General features: G+C 51.5%; 6 protein-coding genes across 6 annotated transcripts; 3 read left to right on the forward strand and 3 right to left on the reverse strand.

The window, feature by feature from the left end:
* Positions 1-1065: 1065 nt before the first annotated feature.
* On the reverse strand, positions 1066-2509 carry UV8b_00660 (uncharacterized protein; the record flags this gene model as incomplete). Its single annotated transcript, XM_043138158.1, has 2 exons — positions 1066-1839; positions 1928-2509. The coding sequence occupies 2 exons, from the start codon at positions 2507-2509 to the stop codon at positions 1066-1068; spliced, it is 1356 nt and encodes a 451-aa protein (XP_042994092.1).
* A 1392-nt stretch (positions 2510-3901) lies between these two features.
* On the forward strand, positions 3902-4936 carry UV8b_00661 (uncharacterized protein; the record flags this gene model as incomplete). The annotated part of the gene is made up of 2 exons (XM_043138159.1): positions 3902-4197; positions 4279-4936. 2 exons carry the CDS (start codon positions 3902-3904, stop codon positions 4934-4936), a joined length of 954 nt encoding a protein of 317 aa, XP_042994093.1.
* Positions 4937-5505: 569 nt separating this feature from the next.
* UV8b_00662 (uncharacterized protein) lies at positions 5506-7985 on the reverse strand (the record flags this gene model as incomplete). Its single annotated transcript, XM_043138160.1, has 3 exons — positions 5506-7385; positions 7453-7591; positions 7977-7985. 3 exons carry the CDS (start codon positions 7983-7985, stop codon positions 5506-5508), a joined length of 2028 nt encoding a protein of 675 aa, XP_042994094.1.
* A 2791-nt stretch (positions 7986-10776) lies between these two features.
* On the forward strand, positions 10777-13232 carry UV8b_00663 (uncharacterized protein; the record flags this gene model as incomplete). Its single annotated transcript, XM_043138161.1, has 2 exons — positions 10777-12945; positions 13023-13232. 2 exons carry the CDS (start codon positions 10777-10779, stop codon positions 13230-13232), a joined length of 2379 nt encoding a protein of 792 aa, XP_042994095.1.
* A 1002-nt stretch (positions 13233-14234) lies between these two features.
* Positions 14235-15158, reverse strand: UV8b_00664 (uncharacterized protein; the record flags this gene model as incomplete). Its single annotated transcript, XM_043138162.1, has 2 exons — positions 14235-14743; positions 14810-15158. The coding sequence occupies 2 exons, from the start codon at positions 15156-15158 to the stop codon at positions 14235-14237; spliced, it is 858 nt and encodes a 285-aa protein (XP_042994096.1).
* A 421-nt stretch (positions 15159-15579) lies between these two features.
* UV8b_00665 (uncharacterized protein) lies at positions 15580-21402 on the forward strand (the record flags this gene model as incomplete). Its single annotated transcript, XM_043138163.1, has 8 exons — positions 15580-15623; positions 15743-15809; positions 15880-15992; positions 16089-16206; positions 16294-16487; positions 17064-17821; positions 18017-18121; positions 19013-21402. 8 exons carry the CDS (start codon positions 15580-15582, stop codon positions 21400-21402), a joined length of 3789 nt encoding a protein of 1262 aa, XP_042994097.1.
* Between the last annotated feature and the right edge of the window lie 656 nt (positions 21403-22058).

The raw sequence follows: 22058 nt of genomic DNA on the forward strand, positions 1-22058 counted from the left end.
ATGGTGAATAATGCAAGTTGTGTGTGGTTAGGCCATGGATCGGACGGGCAGATGTTTGAGATACAGTACGGAGTCCGCGGCATGGACGGTCGTGGACGGACCAAACTCGTAGTGAGTGACCTGGGCTGGCTGCCAGCCAGCACTGCGAGTCTGCGAATGCCCGAAAAAGGCCGTGCACAGTGCTGTCCACTATTCCACTCCGAAACTGGACAGTAAAAATCCATCCTTCTAAAGCACCGTGAAAGGTTACCCGAAGATAAGCTGCCGAAGCACGTAGGTTAGGTACCTAAGTGGGTGGTGGCGGGAGAGTGTGGGGCTGTTGCGCCCGGTACAGAACTTGCGAAACACTCGCAGCGACTAATTGTGTAGATTCGAAGCTAAAACGAGCCAGCTATAAACTTGAATTCTATCAAAATAACAGATTCCAATGCTACAGGCGGAACCCGACATCCATTTTTTTTTTCTTTTTTTTTTTCCTAGGGCGCCTGGGTGAGCATAAATTATTGCGGCCCATGTCTGTCTCCTTCAGGACCGAAAATCAAATCGGCCCACTGGGTGACTACTGTAGTTCCTAAGCTGACTAATACCTGCCGTTGGCCTAGGTTGAGACTTGTATTTCCCTACATCTGGGCAATGTACAGGCCTTGGACAAGTATCAAAAGGCTCAATATATACACGTATTGACCCGATGGAGACTGATGGTTCATGGCAGCCGGCGACGGGCATAATATGGCATTGATATCGACCTTGAAAGCGCAATCTTGCCGTGCCGTCGTGTAAATCTTTCCCTGATTCCTGCCTTACGGAGAACGTTGCTCAAGGCAGATTTGCGCAGCATTCATCATTAGTCTGCGTCCCTTTGGTTGGAACAAGTCCGCAAATTGTATTTCGAATTGGCTTTTCCAAAAAAAAAAAAAAAAAAAAAAAAAAAAAAAGGGTCCTGGAAGCAGTCCTCCCTAGGAGCAGTCCGCAAAGATTTTTCTCTCAAATCCCCAGAGTCCCCGGGTCTTCATATCGCTGGTTGTGCCATTCTTCATTATATGACGAGGAGGACTACAGGTTACCTCACGGTTTAAGGGATTCCTTTCCACCCTCATATTCAGAAAAGTCATACTCCTCAGGATACTTGTCCAACATCTCGCGAAGATCGGTAATCTGCGCCTTCAAGTCGGGTGTCAGTTCTTCGTAAACGTCCTCAAACATGGACCGCAGAGCAGGTTTTTTCTCCTTCTCCGCTTCGGAGAAGCCCTTTAAAATCTCCTTGCGCAAACTGTCTCTAGCCTCTTTCTCCTTGACTTCATCCCAGCATCCTTTGGCCTCCATCCATTTTCTGAACCTGATGATAGGGTTATCTCTTCTCTTCCAGTCCTCCACTTCCACACGGGCGCGGTAGGCAAACGAGTCGTCCGAAGTGCTGTGGTGTGAGACCCGGTACGTCATGCATTCAATCAGAACGGGCTTGCCCCCGTCTTGGAGGGCCATGTCCCTAGCTTTCTTCACCGACTCTCGAACAGCCCAGATGTCATTGCCATCAATCCGAATCGTGTCAATTCCGTATCCGATACCCCGGCTCGCAATGCCGTCGCCACGGTACTGGTCCAGAGTGGGAGTAGAAATGGCATAACCGTTGTTACGACAAATGAAAATGACGGGACACGACCGAGTAGCTGCAATGTTCATGGCGGCATGGAAGTCTCCCTCACTCGCGGCCCCTTCGCCGAAGAAACATGCAGCTACCTTGGCCTTGGAGGTTGGGTCTTGCAATTTCTGCATTCTGAGAGCGTATCCAGCACCGGACGCCTGAGGAATTTGCGTCGCCAATGGTGAAGAGACGGTGTGCTAAAGGGTCCCCGATTCAGTCAGTCAACCGTGAAGTAATGATTTCGAGGCAGTTTCCAGCGCGTCTACTAGAAAATGATGCTCTTACAATATTCAGCCTCTTGCTGCCATAGTGAACGGGCATGTTCCTACCCTTGCCTGGGTCATTCTTGTTGGCGAAAAGCTGTGACATGAATTCCTTGGTCGTCATCCCCCTTTCTTTGAAAAATCCTTGTTCTCTGTATTGGCAATAGACAGGGTCTTCGGGATCCAGAACACTTGAGCTTCCTACACTGACAGCTTCTTCACCGGCGCTCACCATGTAGAAGCTCAAACGGCCTTGTCGCTGAGCGTCATACATAATCAGGTCCATGATTGATATGTATAGCATATCCTTGTACAGTTTGACTATCGTCTCATCTGAGATATCAGGCGTAAAGGATTGGTCGACCACAGTACCGTTCTGGTCAACAACTCTGTACGTTGGTAGGGCAGTGTATGATTCGGGGTGCTCAAAGTTGAGCGAGCTGGTAAAGGCGCTCTTCAAAGCACCAGGGAAGGAGACGTAATCGGAATTTGGTCTTTGGGAGATGCTACTCGCGGCTCGTATGGTCGCGCAGAAAGATGCTGTGTTTTGGGTCGATTTTGCTGCCCTTTGGAAAGGGAGACTTCGAATGGCTCGAAACTTCATTCTACTATGTGAGACAATGCAATTGTACAATGCAGAGATTCGATCAATTTCAGGCGAGAGAATACACCCAAGAGGGGTGAAGATGGACTTGAGGGGGAAAATTCCGAGTGATGGGTTGCAGGATGGCAGTTGGCGACCCATGGGAAAGGAAGGGTTGTTGACGGCTCAGGGCGGATGAAGGTGTTCAGACTGCTGAGCCGACAGAACCCGCGTGGGAAGGGCCAGGCTGGTGCCATGTGGTAATGACCTTGCGTACCAAACAGGTACAGTACATAGGACCTACCTTTACCTTACCTAAGGTATCTTAGGTACCTCATATTATCGCAGTATATATAATACCCAATACAGTCAGATATTGTGTGGCGTCACACTTTTGGTGCGACACAAATCTCCTCCCAGAAGGTACTTAGGTAGGTTAGCGGCCAATGTCATTTATATGGAAAATGTCCGATTAAGGACGACATGAATAAGACAGGCTTCATACAGGAGGTACTGTAGATAGGAGGTACCTACCTTCCCCTCCCAGGTACCTAAGTTAAGAGGTCTGGTAGCAAACAAAAAAGTCCAGGTCTGGTGCGATCAAATGTTTCGGCTCAATATGACAAGCACCACCACCACCACCACTTGGCACGACTGGCAGAGCTGGAGCTGGCAAGCTGGCTCAGCTGGCAACAGTTGCCAGCGCTGCGCTGCGACGGTGTTTGCGTGATTAAACAATTGTCGGCCAGTGATTCACTAAGTGTATAGACAGTCAACATATCAAACAACGCGCCACGTATCTTGTAAGAAGTTCTTGGCTGCTGAGGCATTCGCGGACCTTTTACATCTTGACCGGAGTTACAACCCAAGAGGACCCGACCCAGTAAAGCTGCGCCGTTTACCAGAGCCTGTCTCGGAAACAACCAGCATGCTATCACCAGCAAGTAGCATTGCCTTGCTCATTCTCGGCATCGGTGCTTTCTTGGGCATTGTCGGTTGGTGGTTCAGGTTGAAGATTGACGAATTTGTTGATGCAGGGTTAGCTTACAGAAGGAAAGTTGCCGAAGCACGAGCACGAGACAATCGAAACGATACGACAACCGGTGATACTGCTTAGTCAAAATTATCCCAACGGAAAAAGGGAGAGAATTGCCAAGACTCCAAGCGTGTGCATGCTACAAAGGCCCAGGCAGCTTTCCTGGTCTACTCTTTGCAACGCTTGACGGATTTGCATATTGACATCATTCCCTCTTGCTCGACAGGTCTAATACGTACGTGGTACCTGCCAGGAGGTACATACCTCAACTTTGTCTTTTTTTTTTTTTTTTTTGGCGCCGCTTCGTCGCCTTCAGAATTGCCTTCCTCTTCCGCATACTGTAATCTGCCGATATCAAAGTCGCCCTTCGTTCCATAATGGTAGCCGGCAAAGCCTTGCAATCATGCGCGAGAATATCAAAAGGGCCGTCCAGACATGCCAATCTGGGAAACTTGCGCTTCTTTTGCACCAACTACTCGCGCCTGCAGTCGCAAACGCAGCATCCAAGAGACCCCCAGCAGACCCCAACAGCTGACCATGAAACGCATTTTGGGTACAAAACAATGACAGAACGAGAAAAGCAAGCGCGCGTGGCAGAGGTGTTCTCTGGTGTGGCCGAGTCGTACGACAAAATGAATGATTTCATGTCATTGGGCATTCACCGGCTGTGGAAGTGAGTTTCCCCTGCCAGTGCCCAGAATGCTAAGCGAGCAAGGTCACGGATCCCTAACGCAGTTTTACGATGTTGATCAAGGGATTACTTTGTCTCGTCTCTCAACCCTGGGGCAACAACACCGCTTGGCCAACCGCAAAGTATCCTCGACGTAGCCGGAGGCACCGGCGATATTGCTTTCCGCATGGTCCACCACGCCAATGTCCACCACGCCAACCCAAACATCCACGTCACTGTATCCGACATCAACCCAGACATGCTCGCCGTCGGCAAACAACGCTCGCTATCTCTTCCAGCTGCGTTTCAATCCTCCCTCTCCTTTCTTGAAGCCAATGCCGAAATGCTTCCGTCCGACATCAAGGATGACTCTCTTGACCTTTATACAGTTTCCTTCGGTATTCGGAACTTCTCCAACATTCCAGCGGCGTTGAGAGAGGCCCATCGCGTTCTGAAACCAGGTGGTGTTTTCGCCTGTATGGAATTCTCCAAGGTTGACAAATATCCCATCTTCAACGCGATATATAAGCAATGGTCTTTCAGTGCTATCCCGTTGATCGGTCAGTTGGTTGCTGCCGATAGGGACAGTTATCAATACCTGGTGGAAAGCATCGAGAGGTTCCCTAGCCAAGAGGCTTTCAGGGATTTGATCATTCAAGCTGGTTTCGCCGTGTCGGGAAAAGGTTACGAGAATTTGACAGGCGGAATAGCCGCTATCCACAAAGGTATCAAGCCACTCTAGCTGAAGGGAAAGCCTGCGTATAATAGGTACCTAGGTAGGTAGGTAGCTTACTGTACAGACAAAAAGTCTGCTCAGTCACGGCATACATTTCAGACGATCAGCACGTTGCTCCATCTATTCTTTGGGCTGCACCTCGTTGGATCAGCTCACGGATGTCAGCCCCGTCTCACAGACAGCTGCACCCGCCGACATGTGCGTCACAAAACCGTGTATGCTAAACCCCAAACAAAATCAATTGAAATAGAACATACGGGGCCAAGATGCGAGACAGAATAAAAGTCCCAGCCGGCCTAATATCTCATTAAGTACACGTACAAAGAACCACAATCCAGACACGGCCTCCCCCCCGCCCCCCCCCCCCCCCCCTTTTCCCCTAATGACGCGGCACTTTTCTCTCTCCTTGACTCAACTTGGCTCCAAGACTAAAATGAAATGCACTTAGAAAAGAGGCTGCGTGGCCAAAGGCCAATGGCTCACTTGCCATGGTACTCCAATGACGCGGCGAGAAGTGGTGGCATGCTCGACGACAGAATCACGTCGTTACTGAGAATATGCCCCTCCGCTGCTTCTTATTCCGCGGGTGTCGATGGGGTTGCTGCTGGAGATGAAGCACCAGCGTCACCTTTTAAGCCACCGCGTCCTCGCCCACCGCGACCTCGGTCACTGCCACGTCCACCGCGTCCACCGCGTCCAACGCGTCGGTTGCTCTCGGAGTCGCTGTTGCCATATCCGCTGCCAGTGGCACCACCGCGAGCATTACCACCCCACGTGCCTGCGCCGCCCCGGTTGCTGAAAGTCTTGCCCTCGCGATGTTGAAAAACTTTGACAAGAGGTCTCGATCGGTCCTCTTGGGTACGTGTCTTTATTTCGTCGGGTAATCGAGTCATGGCCATGTCTCGATCCTCAGCCGTCTTGAAATGGACAACCTTGTTTTGATTGCCCCATTTCTCAATCTTCGCAATTTTGCTCCTGTCTGCCTCATCAAACAAATCGCGGCACTGCTCTTCACTGCTCACATTCATTATGAACAGACCAACAATGTCGGAGGCAGAAGGTTTAGGAGCAGGAGAAGACGCCGGTTCAGGGCCGTTAGTAGATCCATTTGTGACGTGAGAGGACTTTTCGCTGTCTTTATTGCTCGGAACGGATTTGGACGTCTGCGCTGGCTGCGCTGGCTGCGCTGGCTGCGGTGTGGCGGGTTTGGCTGGCCCGGATGAAGGAGTTGTAGCAGCTGCTCCCTTGGGCTGCTGAGCTGGAGGTGCTTGCCTGCCAGTAGAAGCAGCAGGTTGGGTAGATGTAGTAAGAGGCGCAGGAGTGCTGGGGTTAGCACCCGTAGTAGAAGTAGAAGGAGGAGCAGAGCCTGGCTGTTGCTTGGCACCCCGGTGCGAGAAATTGAAGCCCTGCGCACGCATCTCGGTGCCTATGCGGCCATCCTGAATTTCCAGAACCAGGTAGCCGAATGCAGCGTCAGCAAGATTGAAGTTCCACATGTTCTTGAAAGCACTTTCGTCGACCTGACCCAGAGCAGCTTGGCCGGTGACAGGGCCGCCAAAAGGATTACCACCGGCTGCGGTAGTTGGCATCTTTTCGACAATTTGCAGTGCGTTCTTGAGCAGGTTTTGCTGAGCTTCATTTTGCGCGATGGCTGGCTCAACTTCCCCCTTCACCGTCTCCCAGACATCATTGAAAGAAGCCTTGGAAGCAGCCAGCTTTCCACGGTAGTGATCCAGAGTCGGGTTGACGCTGAACTCGTTGTATGAACTACCATATCGGAAATGCAGACCAGCGGAGATGGAGAAGTCTGCTTTCAAGGCAACAGACAGTTGATTCAGAATGCCTTCTCGGGCAGGAGAGGCATGTGTGATGAAGATGCGGGTTTCGGTAGGGTCGTAGACTCGGTGTGCGGTGTCTACCAGCTCTCCCATTTGTAGCAAAGTCGTCCACATCGTGCCCTGGCCGCCAGCAATAGTGGTTCGACCCTCGCCGTTGTCGAACAGCTTGTGCATGACCACAGCGCCACCGAGTCCCAAGAGCCTGAGCTTCACGCCACCAATCTCCAGCAGCATCGAACGGGCCTCGTCAATGATATGCAGATTGGGCACCTTATACTCCGAGGATCGAAACTTTTCCAATACACGGACATCTTCGCAAGCACCCCAAACGGTATAGACTGGAACATCAAGCTTCACCTCACCACTTAGCAGCAGGGGAAGCTCGGAGAGAGGAAGGTCACTGGAGGGAAATCGGGTCTTGACAGGACCATTTCCTCCCTGTTGGATAGCCTTCTTCACCGGGTCGGGGATCAAGGGCGAATACTGTGCGACATGTTTGAGAGTTTTTTCGGCGATACGATCCAGCGAAGTCTCGTCGTAAAACCCAAAATCACCAGTGTGGATGATGTGGTCAGCGCGTGCTTGCTTGGCGAGCTCGTTCAGCGATCTCAAATTTCCTGTGAGCATATAGTTTGTCAGTTTTGCCTGGGTTTGGACTTGCACGAGATCCGCAGGTCGACCAACCTCGAACATCTGCAATGCAAAGAACTCGAATCGGCCCGGTCTGAATAACCCGTCCCTGGTTCGGTAGAAGGGGTGCAGCTCCAGGAGGCAAAGCGCTGCCGCCGTTTTGGAGATAGCCTTGGTTATTAAAGGGTCGGGACTGTAGCTCGTCAGCAGAGCGTCGAGAAAACGTTGCAACAGGCGATAAATCAAGGTTATCCGGTGCGTTCCGAGTAGCCATGGTGCGGAAAGCTGTGGTGGTTGTGATGATGTATTTGCGATACGTGGTTGACGATCAAATTCGCAGCTACATGGGGAAAGGAGAGACAGGCAGAAGCGTGGAGGCTGGGCGAGAAAGAAGGACAAACAAGACAAGGTGAGATAAAAACCATAACCTCGAGCGCTTGTCACTCGATGGTCGGTTGAGAGTTTGACAGCTTCGGCCAGCTGTCAAAGGTCCGCAACAACCGACACTGCGCCGCCGGAAGGAGCAAAGGGGGGGGGGGGGGGGGGGGGGGGTAGCATGTTTGGAAAAGCAAACTCACAGCAGCCATCCTTTCAATGTATTGAAAGCGCTCCGAGCCAGTAAGAATTTCGCTATCTCAAAGTCTTGCAGTCGGTCGGAGGAAAAGGCGAGAAATGAATCGTTTAAGGAATGGATGAGAAAGGGTATCAATACAGCGACGGCGAGAAGGACGGATGGGCCGCGGTCAAAGGAGGTGTGATTTGCAGAGCTCCAAGCAAGCAAAACCTGGGGATAATTTTCCCAGCGTCAAACGAGAAGCGTGGTTCTCAGCGTAAAGGGAAGGCGAGACTTTACCACTTTGGGATTAGCTGCTGACGGCAATCGATACTCTCTAGGTACATGCAAAGTGAGCTTGGTGAGGGCGACAGGTCCCCAAAGGTGCTGGAAGCACTAACTGATGGGGGGGCGACGCAGTGAGTTCAGGCACGACGTCGAAGCCTCAATTGCAGGTGGCACGTAAAATGCTGGACGTGGCGCCAGTTGGGCCGCAACAGAGCAACTGGCGGGCCTTGGAAGGGTCTGGTCTGGTCTGGGTGCAGCTTGCTGGATTGTATCAATGTTAGGAGGTAGGCAAGTACTCCGTATTGACATTGTACATACATTGTATTCACCACGCAGCCTGCGCGTGTCTGCTTGTGCTTACCCTGCCTGGTCCATGACTCTATGGGACGGCGTGGACTTATGCGCCAGTGCGGAGTAGAGGCACTCAAGTCTGGTACCTTAGGTACCTAGGTACCTACCTAGGTAGGTACTTACCGCCAGCTCTATGTTCCTACCTTGTAACGGTGTGTCATGGTAGTAGGTACCTTAGGTACCTAAGGTAGCTTGAGGGCTTTTTCACAGGAAGTTAATACGGGCTTTGCCTCTAGTATGATGTCAAATGGCCGTTGCATCTTCAGGTTTGCAATGGAGCTCCCTCCGCCCGTCCAGGTGACACGTATTGACAATCTTGGTGATTTCTTAACCCACCAGTGATCTGTTTTGGAGGTTTGCTCCCGTAGCAGACATGTGACAGCGTTGCGCTGGATTGGTCGTCCATGGTAGGATAACGCAATTGGATCGCGCATCATGAGAGCCAGCGGGAAACAAGAGGCTGGAGCATGATCGAGTCCACAGCACGCCAGAGGTATGACGAACAAAATATCCTCTTTGCATGCTCCGTGGATTCAGACAAAGCATGGAATACGGCTTCCAAGGAATACAAGTAGAAATGATGGTGCTAGGAACGAAACGAGCTGCGGAACACGTCTTCAAGTCTTCTGCTCGTGTTTAGAGGTACTGTACCTATCGAGTACAGGGAACGGGAACAGGGTGAGAGCTGCAGTGGGGCAAAGGGCGCATCTCGGCGGCAGCCTGCATGCTGGGATACAATTTCCGCAGCCCGTCGTCGAATTCTCCAGGACCCAGGACGACCATGACGGAAAGGGACACGTGATGCGGCTGCGGCTTGGAAAGGCTGAGCAACTTTGATTTGAGGTCCGCCTTCCTGCATTAGGTACCTCCTACTATGTACTCTGCCGACAGGCTGACAAGAAGTCGACAGGTAGGTAGGTACCTAAGGTTGGAACCTGCCGCCTGGCTGATACCTACCTTAGGTACCTAAGTTAGTAGGATCTAGGCAAGCTCAGTGGACAAGAGGTAAGGGTTCAAGGCGGCGGAGCAGGCAGCCTGTTGAGAACTTACGTACCTCCTAGGTACGGAGAACCTTGCTATCTGCTCGTACCGTACCTAAGGTACCTATTGGCCAACTGCAAGTCGTCCCATGGAATCGACTTCTTTTCCCCACGCCCTTTGGTCACGATCAACAAGGTCCAAATCGAGACAGACAGACGGACTTCCAGTCAACCGGTACGCGCCGCATCTCACTGCACGCCTATTGCCGAGAACTTGATCCCATTTTTCGGCCCTCTTTTCCCCAGGCTTGCGGCGCCATAAGTTCTCTCCTCAGCGCAACATCCCCATTGTCGCCTCCACCGTCGCGCCTCCCTGCCCACGACTTGGATCACCAACCAATCTCCCCAAAGACCCTGCGTCCCTCATGCTACCATAAAAACGACCGAAGAAAGGCTTGGGCGCAGGAGGCGTTTTCTTCGCCGCCCTGCCGTCGACAAGCCGATATCGCCAACGGCTGCAGTTGACGGGACCATTTGATTTTGCTGTGGCGGATGATATACGCATACCCTGCCCTACCCTGCGCGTCGGTCTCTGGACGTCCAGATAGGTAGCAAGTGAGGGTATAGAAGCGGTCCGAAGGAGATTCCGGGAGTCTCTCGGTTGCTGTTGATGATGGTAAGTACCCTCAAGTCAGCAAAGGACCCTTCACGTGTGGAAGGGGGGGGAGGGGGGCTTGGGTTGCCGAAATATATCGAAATGCCCTCATCGTCAAATCCCAGAGTTCTCCTTAACCCTTGCTCATCTCAATTACTGACGCAATTCTTGACCAGGCCTCGTCTCGATCCCGCGACGAAAGCGCGGGAAGTTTCAGCAGTCGACGCGGCCATTCAAGTCAGCTTTCGATTTCGGATCCTAGCCATCATGTTACTGAGGCTATAGGGACGCTCTACGGTGATGAAGATGATTCAGGATCCGAGGGTAGCGGCCGGAGGCTGAGTTTCATTGACGGTTCATCATACCATGAGCAAATACATGGACCGTCGCAACATGGCTCAAATCAGCAACCCCAATGTCGATCTCTTCAACAACAGCACGTCGCGGATCTTGATCTCAAAAAGCCATTAACTCGCTCCCTATCCGGTGAGCCTTATGGATCACACAGTATTTACGAGGAAAATGGATTGAATATAAGGAAATCGCAAACCATGCACTTCCCGTCACCGAATCGTCGGAGTAGACACTTCGAAGGAGGCTCTCTTCCACCAGGGTCGTCAACCTTGTCTCTTCGAGATGTACAAGCCGATGCGTCCGGCTCTCAGTTCCCTCTCACCAACATCGATAACCCAAATGACATCGCCCAGGAGCTGAGCAATCTTCAGGCTCTGCGACGCATGTCCATGGATGTGGGCAACAACATTGATCCTGACATGCCACCGATGGGTTTTTCAGCGATGCCTGTTATCGCCCCCACGGGAGATGACGACGAAAACGACCCGTCAAGACTGCTCTGGGTTCCGGCGAGGGTTCATCCCGAGCTAGCGCCCAGCGAGTTCAAGTCCTTTCTGGAGAAGCGCGTGCAATCGATCAGGCGAAGGTCAGGGGAATCCTCCTTGTCGACGGATAGTGAACCGAACCGTAGTGATTCCGATTCTTTGCGTCGCAGGAAGTCTATGCTTTGTCGACAAATCGACAATTCAGGCGGTCAAGGTGCTATAGGATATGTCGATGGAGCTGAGCGACTGGAGGGCAAACGGTCCAGCAGAGGGACCCTCAGCCCGGAGTTGAGCCTTGACGACTTGGTAAAGGATCCGAGCCGAGCTGTTCAGAAGTTTGCACAGGAGGCTCAAGGCGTCTCTTCTGCAGGAGAGGAAGGCAACTCTGACGACATGCCGATTCTTCCAATGGCCCCAGGAATGGGATTAAGGAGGTCCACAAGAACCGCATATCGTAAAGGCGGCAGTTTACGCGCCGGTGATAGAGCTCCTTTTTCGAAGCGCATGCTGCAGAGAAACCAGGGACGATCAGCCGACACGGCTGTTGTACCTGACCGCGAAACTCCAGTAGGCTATTCTTTGAGCAGGGTACAATCCGAGCCTGTAACGGAGAACTATTCACGACCGACGCGATCTAGCAGACGGCAACCAAGTTTCACGCAAGAACCATCACCGGCATTGGCTGGCGATAATAATGCACTCCCCGTACAAGAGCAATTGTCGATCCGGACGATAAACGCCACGCCAGCCAAGCTTCTTAAAGACTCCAGCCTACATGACGAGGACCAAGGTGGCCAGAGCAACGAGAATTCCACGACCTATCCCCAGAGGTCAACCTCACAAAGTAGCGGCCCTTCCGCGCCGGAAATTGCGTCAAAAATACCTGAAGTCATAGTTGCAGCACCCTCCGTTACTCAAAGCAGTAAAAACTCAGCATCTGCGTCTAGTGATTATTCAGTTCACAAGAAGAGCCAAGAAGCGCAAAATTTGTCCAAGTCGCAACTGCCCTCTTCGCAACAACAATCTTTCAATACTTCCTTCAGCCCATCCTCGACACATTCAAGTGGGAATGCATCGCGAACGGATAATTTGACGGCTACACCCGCTTTCACTCAGTATGACAAAAAATCCGAGAAGAAGTCAAGGAAGGAGCGAGACGACGATTCGACAAACGCACCAAGCAAATCAGGGGGTGCATGGAAGTGGCTTAAGGGCGTGACAGATGACAAAGACAAAAAGAAGGAGGAAAGCAGACGAGCCAAAGCCAAAGCTCTGGCCGAGAAAACCTCCGATAATGCTAGGCTGGACGTCATCCAGAGCTCCATTGACAGGACGACAGTAAAGGGGCGTGAAAGCCTTGTTTTGGACAGAGACAACGTAGACAGCAAGCTCTTGGATGAGAAGAAAAAGGACAGCCACCGTAAAGGCGAATCTAAACGGGAAAAGGACGGGAGCATTTTCTCATCCCTCTTCGGCGGAAGCAAGCGGAAGGAAGAAAAAGAAAAAGCCAATAAGAAAACGCAACACCTCCAAGTCCCGGAGGAGCCCATCTACAAGCCTCTGCGACCGGACGTCGACTATCATTGGACTCGTTTCCCGCTTCTAGAGGAGAGGGCTATATATAGGATGGCTCACATCAAATTAGCCAATCCTCGTCGACCTCTTCTCAGTCAGGTCCTGCTGAGCAATTTCATGTACAGCTATCTAGCAATTGTGCAGGCCATGCATCCTCAGATGAATGTGCCTACTTCGCCTCAGCAAAAGAGATTAGAGGAGGAAGCTCGACGGAAGCGGCAAGAACAAGAATACATTGACCGACAGCAAATGGAAGAGGAGGGTGAGGATAACAGTCTGGAGCAGTACAATTTTGACTATCACAGAGTGAGTTTCGATCGTGTCGCTGTGCTTGACCGCTCGGCATGATTGCCTATGTCAGATGTGGCTAATGAACATCTCAGGCTGCTGTTCAGTATGCGGAGTCTGGCGTTGACGGTCAAGCCGACTATATTGATGAGGCTCAGATATACGAAGACGAGCATAGAAACGACAATCACGATGGGTACGACTACGACAACGATGAAGGCTACAGTCATAGTGTCAAGGATTACTATCAATATCAAGGCAATGATTCAGAACATCGTCATCACGATGACGACGATATGTGGTGACGTTACTCAAAAGGCAGCAATGCAGTTGCGTCTCTTGTTGGCTCAAATCTTCTCTCTCTCTCGTTTGGCTCAAGTCTTCTCCCCCCACCTTCTCTCTCTCTATCTCTCTTTCTCTCTCTTTCTCTTTCTTTCTTTTTCTGTCTCCCTTTCCCTCTTTCATTCGTTTCTCTTTCACTTAGCGATTCACACAGAAGGAAACAGACCCAAATCGAGGGGCCAGCAAGGCTTATGGTTGTTTGAAATGAGAGGCACATTTTCTAGCATTTGGCGGAGTTACGTGGCTTGGGTGTCCTGCGCGGCCAAAGACGGGGGATAGCTTTTTTTTGCTGAGTCCGGAAAGGAAACATCACACCCTTGACTTACCCCATGTTTCCGTTGTCGATTACACAGGGCGAAGTCCAAGTCCAAATCCAAGTCCCAGAGCGAGGCGTATAATGAAAGTCACACCTACTATTCTCCTCTTGATATCTCCCTTCATATTCTAATTACAAATCGAATTCAGTCAATATAGGCGACACGATGCGCACAATATTATGGCGAGAATCTATTATCCCCTACCTCCGCAGAGTTTTGATCTTGAAGCGATGTATTTCAGTTACAGCGTTTGCTTAACACGTCGGCATGACTTGAGCCTGCTGTTTCAGCCTGCCTTGGGCTGTTGAAGCATGTTGGTGGCATTCTGCTCACTACATAGGAGAAACTGGCTGTTCGCAAAATTTAATCTATGGCGCACAATTTTCTTTCTCGCCGTTAGTTTGTGCTCTATACATGCTGACGCCAAAACATGGCGGCAGTAAGGCGTTAAGATACCGTCCTCCAAGAAGCCCGGAAGTAGCAAAGAGATCGGATCAACAAATTGGAGCTGTAGATGAAATTAAAGACTACGACCACACTCGACAAACTACGCTCACGTCTCTGGTAGATTCGCAATGAAACGGCATTGTATAGTACAGAGCGAAATTCCCCTGCGGCCTCATTTCTTTCTGTAATCTGGAGAAGCATCTATTTCTTTGGCTCTTCCTTCTTTTCCTCTGGCTTTGGCGTGGGCAGCTTGAAAGTATTTGGCCTGCGATCCTCACCAGGGCCAACCATTTCCCAAGCACTAGAACCACCCTCAAAATTACGGAACGCCTGCGTGAGCTCCAGTGGCTCAGTAACGATACGCTTCTTCTCTTCATCATAGCGAATCTCAGTATATCCAGTCAAGGGGAAATCCTTGCGAAGAGGGTGACCTTCAAAACCATAATCCGTCATGATTCGTCGTAAATCAGGGTGTCCAGCAAAGAACACGCCAAATAGATCGTAGACTTCCCTCTCATACCAGTTGGCGCCATCGTAGAGTGATGTGACACTGGGGACTGGGGACGCCTCGTCGGCGTACGTCTTTACACGAATGCGAGAGTTGTGTCTCACGGAGAGAAGGTTATATACGATTTCGAATCTCTTGTCTCGACTGGGGAAGTCACATGCAGTGATGGTACTCATTTGGGTAAATTCAGCTGCGGTGTTATCTGAAACAAGCAACGTCACGGTCAGTTACGACTTGTCAGTTGAGAGGAGTTGGAAATGACGCGTACGCTTCAGAAACGTGAAAACGGGGATGACGCCCGAGGGAGATATGTAAATGGTAAGCTCGTCTTTCCAGACGGAGAATTGCTGTATGTACTTGGGCAAGCAGCCCATCAGCCAAGCTCCATATCTGTGCATGTTATCGGCTTTGCTTTGGTACTTGTCGGCTGGATTAACGAGAGGGGCTTTGAGAACGCCGACATGATCTCGAGGGGCCATTCGCAAGTTTTGGGCCTCCTTGGGCATGTTGACTAGCTGAGCGGCAGATAAGGAAAACGCACGCACGGCTTGGCCGCTCAAAGGAGCCGAGGGCCGCAGTGAGAATAATGTGCGGCCGCGAGGCATCTTCGTCGCCATGGCGGCCCTAAACGCCTAGCTGGAGGCCGGTCGACGGTTGAAACTCCTGGATCAATGTCAAGCCAATTTGGTTGATTTGCCGGGTGCTTGACATCAGCTTGGTGGACTTGCTGGTCAAAGTTCCTTGAATCCTGGAATGAATTGGTAGATAGAGGACAGAGGTGGCCGATATTTTGCCGGACGTCCTTCGCAAGAACAAGCCAGACTTCATCAAAAGGTTGGACATCACGTGAGAGAATTAGTGTTGCGCCTAACCCAAATAGGCCAGGAAAGCAGAAGCAGAGAGCTTCTTAGTGAGCAATCAATCATGCATTCTACCCAAGCCTCAACACCATCTCTCCTTGCCATTACAACTTTTCCCAGTCAAAATTCATACCGCTTACTCGCCCACATCTGATATCACATTTACATAGAAAACACCATGGCGCCGCAAGATTCCTTCATAGAAGAGGAGGAAGACGTATGGTACGGTTATTTTCTCACACTTGCTCCTTTTCTGTTGAAGCGCGTCCATCAACATTAACTTGGGCGTGTGTGTCTGACGCCTTGATGCTTGCATGAGCTGACAAAGTTTTCAACCATAGCCCCTTGTGTATCGAGGAATTCGATCTCTCAGATCGAAATTTTCGACCATGCCCCTGCGGCTATCAGGTTTGCCATCATTCGCTCAACTCTTGTCGCGCCGTCTCCATGTGCTTACTCTTGCTATTTACCACAATAGGTCTGCCAGTTCTGCTTCAATAACATCAAGAACAATATGAATGGTCTGTGTCCGGCTTGCAGGCGGCCTTACGATGAGAAAACAATAGAGTGGAAGGTTGTCACCCAAGAGGAGTGAGTGCTGAGATGTGCTCCGTCTAATATTTTGCCATATGGACGCCATTCACACATGTTCTTGAGTTTGATGTGCTGCTAACACAACAGCTGCAGGGTTGCAGAATTTCGTGCCAATATTCAAAAGAACCAGAAGAAGCGAGCACAAGAGCAGCGACACAAAGAAGTCCAAAAACGTGAAGCCGAGAAAGAGAATCGCAAAAACCTCATCGGTGTACGTGTGGTTCAAAAAAATCTGGTTTACATCACAGGGCTTGCCCCCACAGTCCGTGAGGATGAATTGCTCAAAACGTTGCGAAAGCCGGAGTTTTTTGGACAATACGGCAATATTCAGAAAATATCCATAAGCAATCGAAAAAGCCCCGACGGCCAACATCATTCTCTTGGCATTTACGTTACCTTTGAAAAACCCGAGGAGGCCACGAAATGTATTCAAGCCGTTCACGGATCACAGAACGGCGACCGAGTATTAAAAGCTCAGCATGGCACGACCAAGTATTGTTCTGCGTGGTTGAAGAATGAGAAATGCAACAATCCAGGTTGCATGTTTCTTCATGAACAGGGAGATGAGGAGGACAGTTATACCCGCCAAGATTTGTCATCGATGAACAGTATCCATACGCAAAGACCGTTACCGGGAGGTGGTGGTTCCTCTCGCGCGCTTTCACGGCAACAAGGCTCTCAGCCAGCGCCTCCCCCACCTCCAGCCACTCAACCTATGATGCGCACTGCCAGCAAAGAAGAATTTGAGATTGGTGTCGACTCGTCAGCGTTGCCATCGTCTGCTAACTGGGCTAGATTCCCGCAACAAAGTCGAAGGGGCAGCTGCGCTACCAGCGGTGCTGCGTCTAGCCCAGCCATTTCAACGTCCGTTCCGGCTCGGAATGAGCCTCCCCATGAAGTGGCCGACGACACGGAAACTTACCAGTCCGCTTCAAGCAAAGGAAAACAACAAGCGGCGCCTTTGCCACCTAATATCTCGACAAGTGAAGAGTGTTCACGCAAAGGGCGGGAAAGCTCCCTTCTCGCGTTATTGAAAGCCCTCAATGGCTGCAGATTGCCTGTCGCTAGAGCAGGAAATGATGATGATGCTTCTCGGCCCATGTTTGATGTTCGTGGCGGCGAAAAGCGAAAGGCTATGCGTGAAGACGAAGAATCGCGCATTGACCAAGAAGACTCGGCGGATATCCATGCCGCATCCGAAGGCGAACCAGAAACTGGTGGTAGTATGGCGCTTGGTGGTGAGCCAGAGGACCGAGAACATGTTGGCGACGGACTTGGCTTTGATCAGCGGCCATCGGCGACGCAACCGCCCGTTCAACGCGGAGGCACAGAGGCGCTCTATGGCGCCAACACTGGCGGTTCTGGCTTCTCCCTCAACTCTGTGGGCATCGGCCGTTCTCTGACACCTCAGCAGCTCGCTGCTTTCCGATCTCAGACCGGCCTAGGCGATCAGTTGTTATCCGCCCCAAGCATGTTCCAGAGCCCTGGACACAATCGTCAGTCCTCCCGCTTCAGTTTTGGGAATGAGAATGGGAATTCTACCACGAACGTCAAGTTAGCCGCCAACCCCAGGATAATGGCTCAACAGTCATCCATGATGCCGAGTTCTTTTCAGTCCCAGACGGGCAACCAATTCTATGGTAATTCAATCCCCGGCCCACCACCTGGGTTAAAATCCAGCAATGCATCACCAAGCATGTTCGGCCAAGGATTCGGTGCCGGTTCAACTTTTGGCAACGTTGCCAAAGATTCATCCAGTGACCTGCTCCAGGCTCTCATCGGTCGCAATAGAGGAGGCACAAGCCAGCCTTCAGATGCGGGAAAGCGTGAGTACATGATTTCTTCTTTTTCCAACCAATACCCACCATCCTCTACCTCCACCCCAGCTCCTGCTTCCGGCCTCCTGGCATCGCTCTATGGCAATCCTCCTGGAGCATTCCAAGACTTTGGTTCGAAGCAGAAGAAGAAGGGCAAGAAGCACAGACATGCTAACACTTCCTCCTCGGGGGGGAGTGGCTTAGTAGATCTTGCGGACCCGAGTATCCTGCAGGCAAGAATGCAGCTCCAGTCACAGAGCAATGCTGGAGTAGCTGGGCAAGGACTGTTCGGTGGTGGCCAGAGTCAAGGTGGGTATAATCCTAACATGATGTACAACACTGGCTACGGGCGGTGGTAGTTTGGATGAGATACACAACAGCAACGGGGACATGGCTTTTTCTCCTTTTTCTTCTTTCTTCTTCCTCTTTTTTTTCCTCTCAATCTTCGATTTCTCACGTTTTGTTCCCCTTTTTCCTCTTTGATATTTCGGACGAGCACTTTTACTTTCGCATTGAATGTGGTTCTTCCCCTGGTTTAGGCGTTTTACTGGCAGATTTCGGCGCGTTTACCGCAAGGGGTTGCTGCATCTGCTTCACGAAGCACAAGATATGCATATCTTCATTTGATCAGGCCGGCCTTTTGCGAAGTTGCTACGAACATCCCTCGGGCGAGGGTTAGCGGCAAGTTTGGCTCATGGCCTCTTATTTTTTTCTTTGTCCTTGGGATATCAGGACCGGTACTGCGCGAAGAAGCAACGTCACCCCATCTACGACTATATTTTATTTTCCTCACGATATTTTCATCTCTTGCTGCGTTGGGCTTACGGGTCCCGTCACGATACGCTGGGATTGTCAAATCAGGCAAGCCATCATCGTCTTCCACAGAGCACGTTTCACGCACACATCCTCTCATGTACTTTAACTGTTCGCACAGATGCACACCTTCGGAGAGGGTAGCATCTTTGGTTAGAATATAGCAACACTGTCTATTCTCTCCAACTTTGCCATTCCCTTCATTGTCCCTTTCTGGAAGACGATGATGGAAGCCGTAGCATGACTTCCTGCTATCATTTTGCATCATGTATTTAAGCCATGTTCCCATGTCGTAGACTTTTTTCTTGATGCTGACACTACCCAATCGGCTTGTTTCTTTTGACTTTGAATAGCCTTATACAGTTACTGACGCAATGGGTCTTCTAGAGAACGACCTTCTTCCGCTGGATGACGCAGCGTTTTCGGTTGATGCATTGGTTTCGGACGAATCGCCTGGCGTGTTTTCTAGCCCCGGCTACGCTCTGGAAGCCGGCACGGCTTGTCCAGTGCCTCCTGGTTTCGCCATCCCTCCAACCATTGCGAACTCGCTTGCAAGCTCTCCGATATCATCTTTGGCGTCCCCTGTTGCCAGTCAATATCGGCACACGCATATTGTACCAGCATTACCTAAGGCACCGCTGCCACCTGGCTTGGACCAAGGCACGTTTACACCACAGCCGACGCCAAGAAAGTCGGCAGCCCTCAAGTCAGAAGCGAGGAGAAACAGAATGTCTGCGCCAGACGCCGAATCTTCAGACAATGTGGCTCCAGCACCTGCCACGGGAGAGCAAGGATCATCAGCACTGCAAGACGAGGATTTCCCGGCCTTGGGGTCTTCACGACCCAGCAAAGGCCAGTCTGGCAGCCCACACGCGCCCATCATCACTACTCCCAAACCTACTCCAGCAGCAAAGCGAGGTGCCGACAGAGTCTTGGACAAACCGTCAGATACCCAGAGACACCCGCCGCCGACAGCAAGCGTAGACGCCTCGAGCAAGAATTCCGTGACATTGGGCACGCAGGGGATGAACAAGGTCACCATGCCCGAGGACGCCCACATTAGGAACAAATCCGAGAAACCTGTCGAGTCCTCGTCTACTTTCCCTCCATTGCCTCCTCCCTCCATTGCCTCACCGTCACCAATGCAACGCAATACACCGCGAACACTTCGTGTCATGTCCATTCCCAAGAATGCTGACATGTCCGCGTCGTCTTCTCCTGTGCAGTCGGTGGCGTCCAAGGCCATTTCGATCTTTCATAGGCCAGACACTCCCATGAGCGAGATGGTGAGTGATACGGCTTCCATGGTATCAGCGTCTATATCTGCATCTCGAGCCGGCTCACCTCCACCGAACAAAGTGGGTTCTGCGGCTGTTCGGAACACCACCAAGAGCCAGCAGCGCAAGCAGCGCAAGGAGGCTTTCAAACAGGATACGAAGACTATGGCAGAAATTACCAAATCAGAACCTGAGGAACACGCACCGGTCATTGGCAGAAAGAAGAAACAAAAGAAGGAGAAGGAGAAGACGGCTGCGTCGGTGGCCAGCCATCCAGAGACAGCGTCTTCGACGGCAGAGGAATTGAAGACACAGCCAACGTCATCGCAGCCGGATCAGGGCAAGGCCAAGGGACCTTATGAGGAACGCTCAAGGACCAGAACGATGCAGCAGAAGAAAATGTCCAAATCCAAGGTTAAAGAGAAGGAGAGGGAGAGGGAGAGGGAGAGGGAGAGGGAGAAGGAGAAGGAGAAGGGCAAGGAGAAAGCAACGCCGACTTCAGCCGCAGCAGCTACATCGTATCCAGCAGTATCGGCTCAAGCCGTACCTGTCGAGCCGATAGAATCGGCAGATCCGGCCGAGAGGCAGCAGTTTGGTCCTGCCTCAGTCTTTGCAGAGATACGGAATTCATTGTGGACATCGGCTGTCGAAAAGCTGCAGATACTGAAGCCGGTAAGCAGCAGCTCGTCACGGCCTGACCATCAACACGCCGCCAACTCTGCGACCCAGTCTGGCTACTGCAAAGACTGTGCCTGTAAGTGCGGAGAGATTCAAGACGAAGACCTCGCCGCCCTTCGAGCAGGCAAGCCCGTACGCAAACAGTTCCATGTCGACGGCAGCAGGATGCTCATCACACCCAACGGGGATTGCATCCGCGGGCTGACGTCGGAAGAGGAAGATGATTTCCTGAATCTGCAGGCCGCCATCGCGGCGACAGCGGAGAATCCCGGATCCTTTGTTGCTCCACGCCACCAGCCAGGCAGCGGCGCATTCTCCCTCATCAAGGGACGCGCCGTCCCGAATGGGCGTCCCAACATCTTCCCTACGAGTGCTCAGCCACAAGCGCAAGATCCGATTGGCAAGCTTCAGCAAGAAGACGCGCTCAGCTACATCAACCAATACGTGCTTCCGCGCCTCAACCTCGACGCCGCCAACATGGGCTTCCCAAAGGGAGCATCTCCTCTGCGCGATGCCGCCGCCGCCAGCCTCAACGCTCTAGCTCCCTACTTTTACGGCCCGGATGCCGCCGCTGGCGTGGGAATCTACAGCGCCCCCGACGGAGCTCGGGCAATGCAGGACTTTTCCCCTGGCGGCGGCGCGCCGGCCGCCGATGTGAGCAAGATTGGTCCCACCAACGGCTTGGGCGGCATCTCCTTGATGAGCGTTGAAGATGCCGAGGTTCGGCTAGCCGCCGCCCGCAAGGAGACTGACAAGTTGGAGAAGGGCTTGAACGCAGTCATCAAGCGGAACAGGAGACTCTTGCTCGGGAGCAGCACCTAATCCCTGGGGTGCGATGAAGTAGGTCCTGGCCTTGGAAAAGTGGCCTCTCCCGAGCGAGCTGAGGAACGATGAAGTAAAATAAACCCGTGGGGCTTTTTCTTTTTCTTTCTTTCTTTCTTTCTTTCTTTCTTTTTTTTTATTTCTTGGCGTTTTTAATCTTCTTTTTTTCCTTTGGGAATGCTCCTCAAAACTATTACAAGGGTGAATGCTTAACAGCTTGACGGGGGAATGAATGCTAGGCGTTTGGTCTTTGGGAAACACTGTACGTCACTTACTGGAGGGCCAAGAGAGAATTAAAGGGAATTTGAGGGCGTCACGGTGCCAAGGGATCCCCCAGCGCAGCTGTTGAAATGCAGGGCAAAGCATGCCAGGTTTGCAAATAAGGGCATGCCCGCTCCGACGAGCTTATAGAGTAGAGTAGTTAGTTGTACGCCGTCAATTCTGAGGAAACCTTTTCAATAACCACGAACGGTGCGGACAAACTACCTCGTCATCATTTCCCTGTTGCTTCTTCATACGGAACAATGAGAAATGTCAACGACTGCAAAGAATATCTTGACAGGGCATCATCTCACTGGCCTTCTCAAAAACTAAAATTTACAGGACAAAAAAGAACAGAGAGACAAAAAGAAAGCTGCAGACGCCGTGAGCCCGTC

The sequence above is a fragment of the Ustilaginoidea virens genome, chromosome 1 (genome assembly GCF_000687475.1).
Source record: "Ustilaginoidea virens chromosome 1, complete sequence".
NCBI lineage: Eukaryota > Fungi > Ascomycota > Sordariomycetes > Hypocreales > Clavicipitaceae > Ustilaginoidea > Ustilaginoidea virens.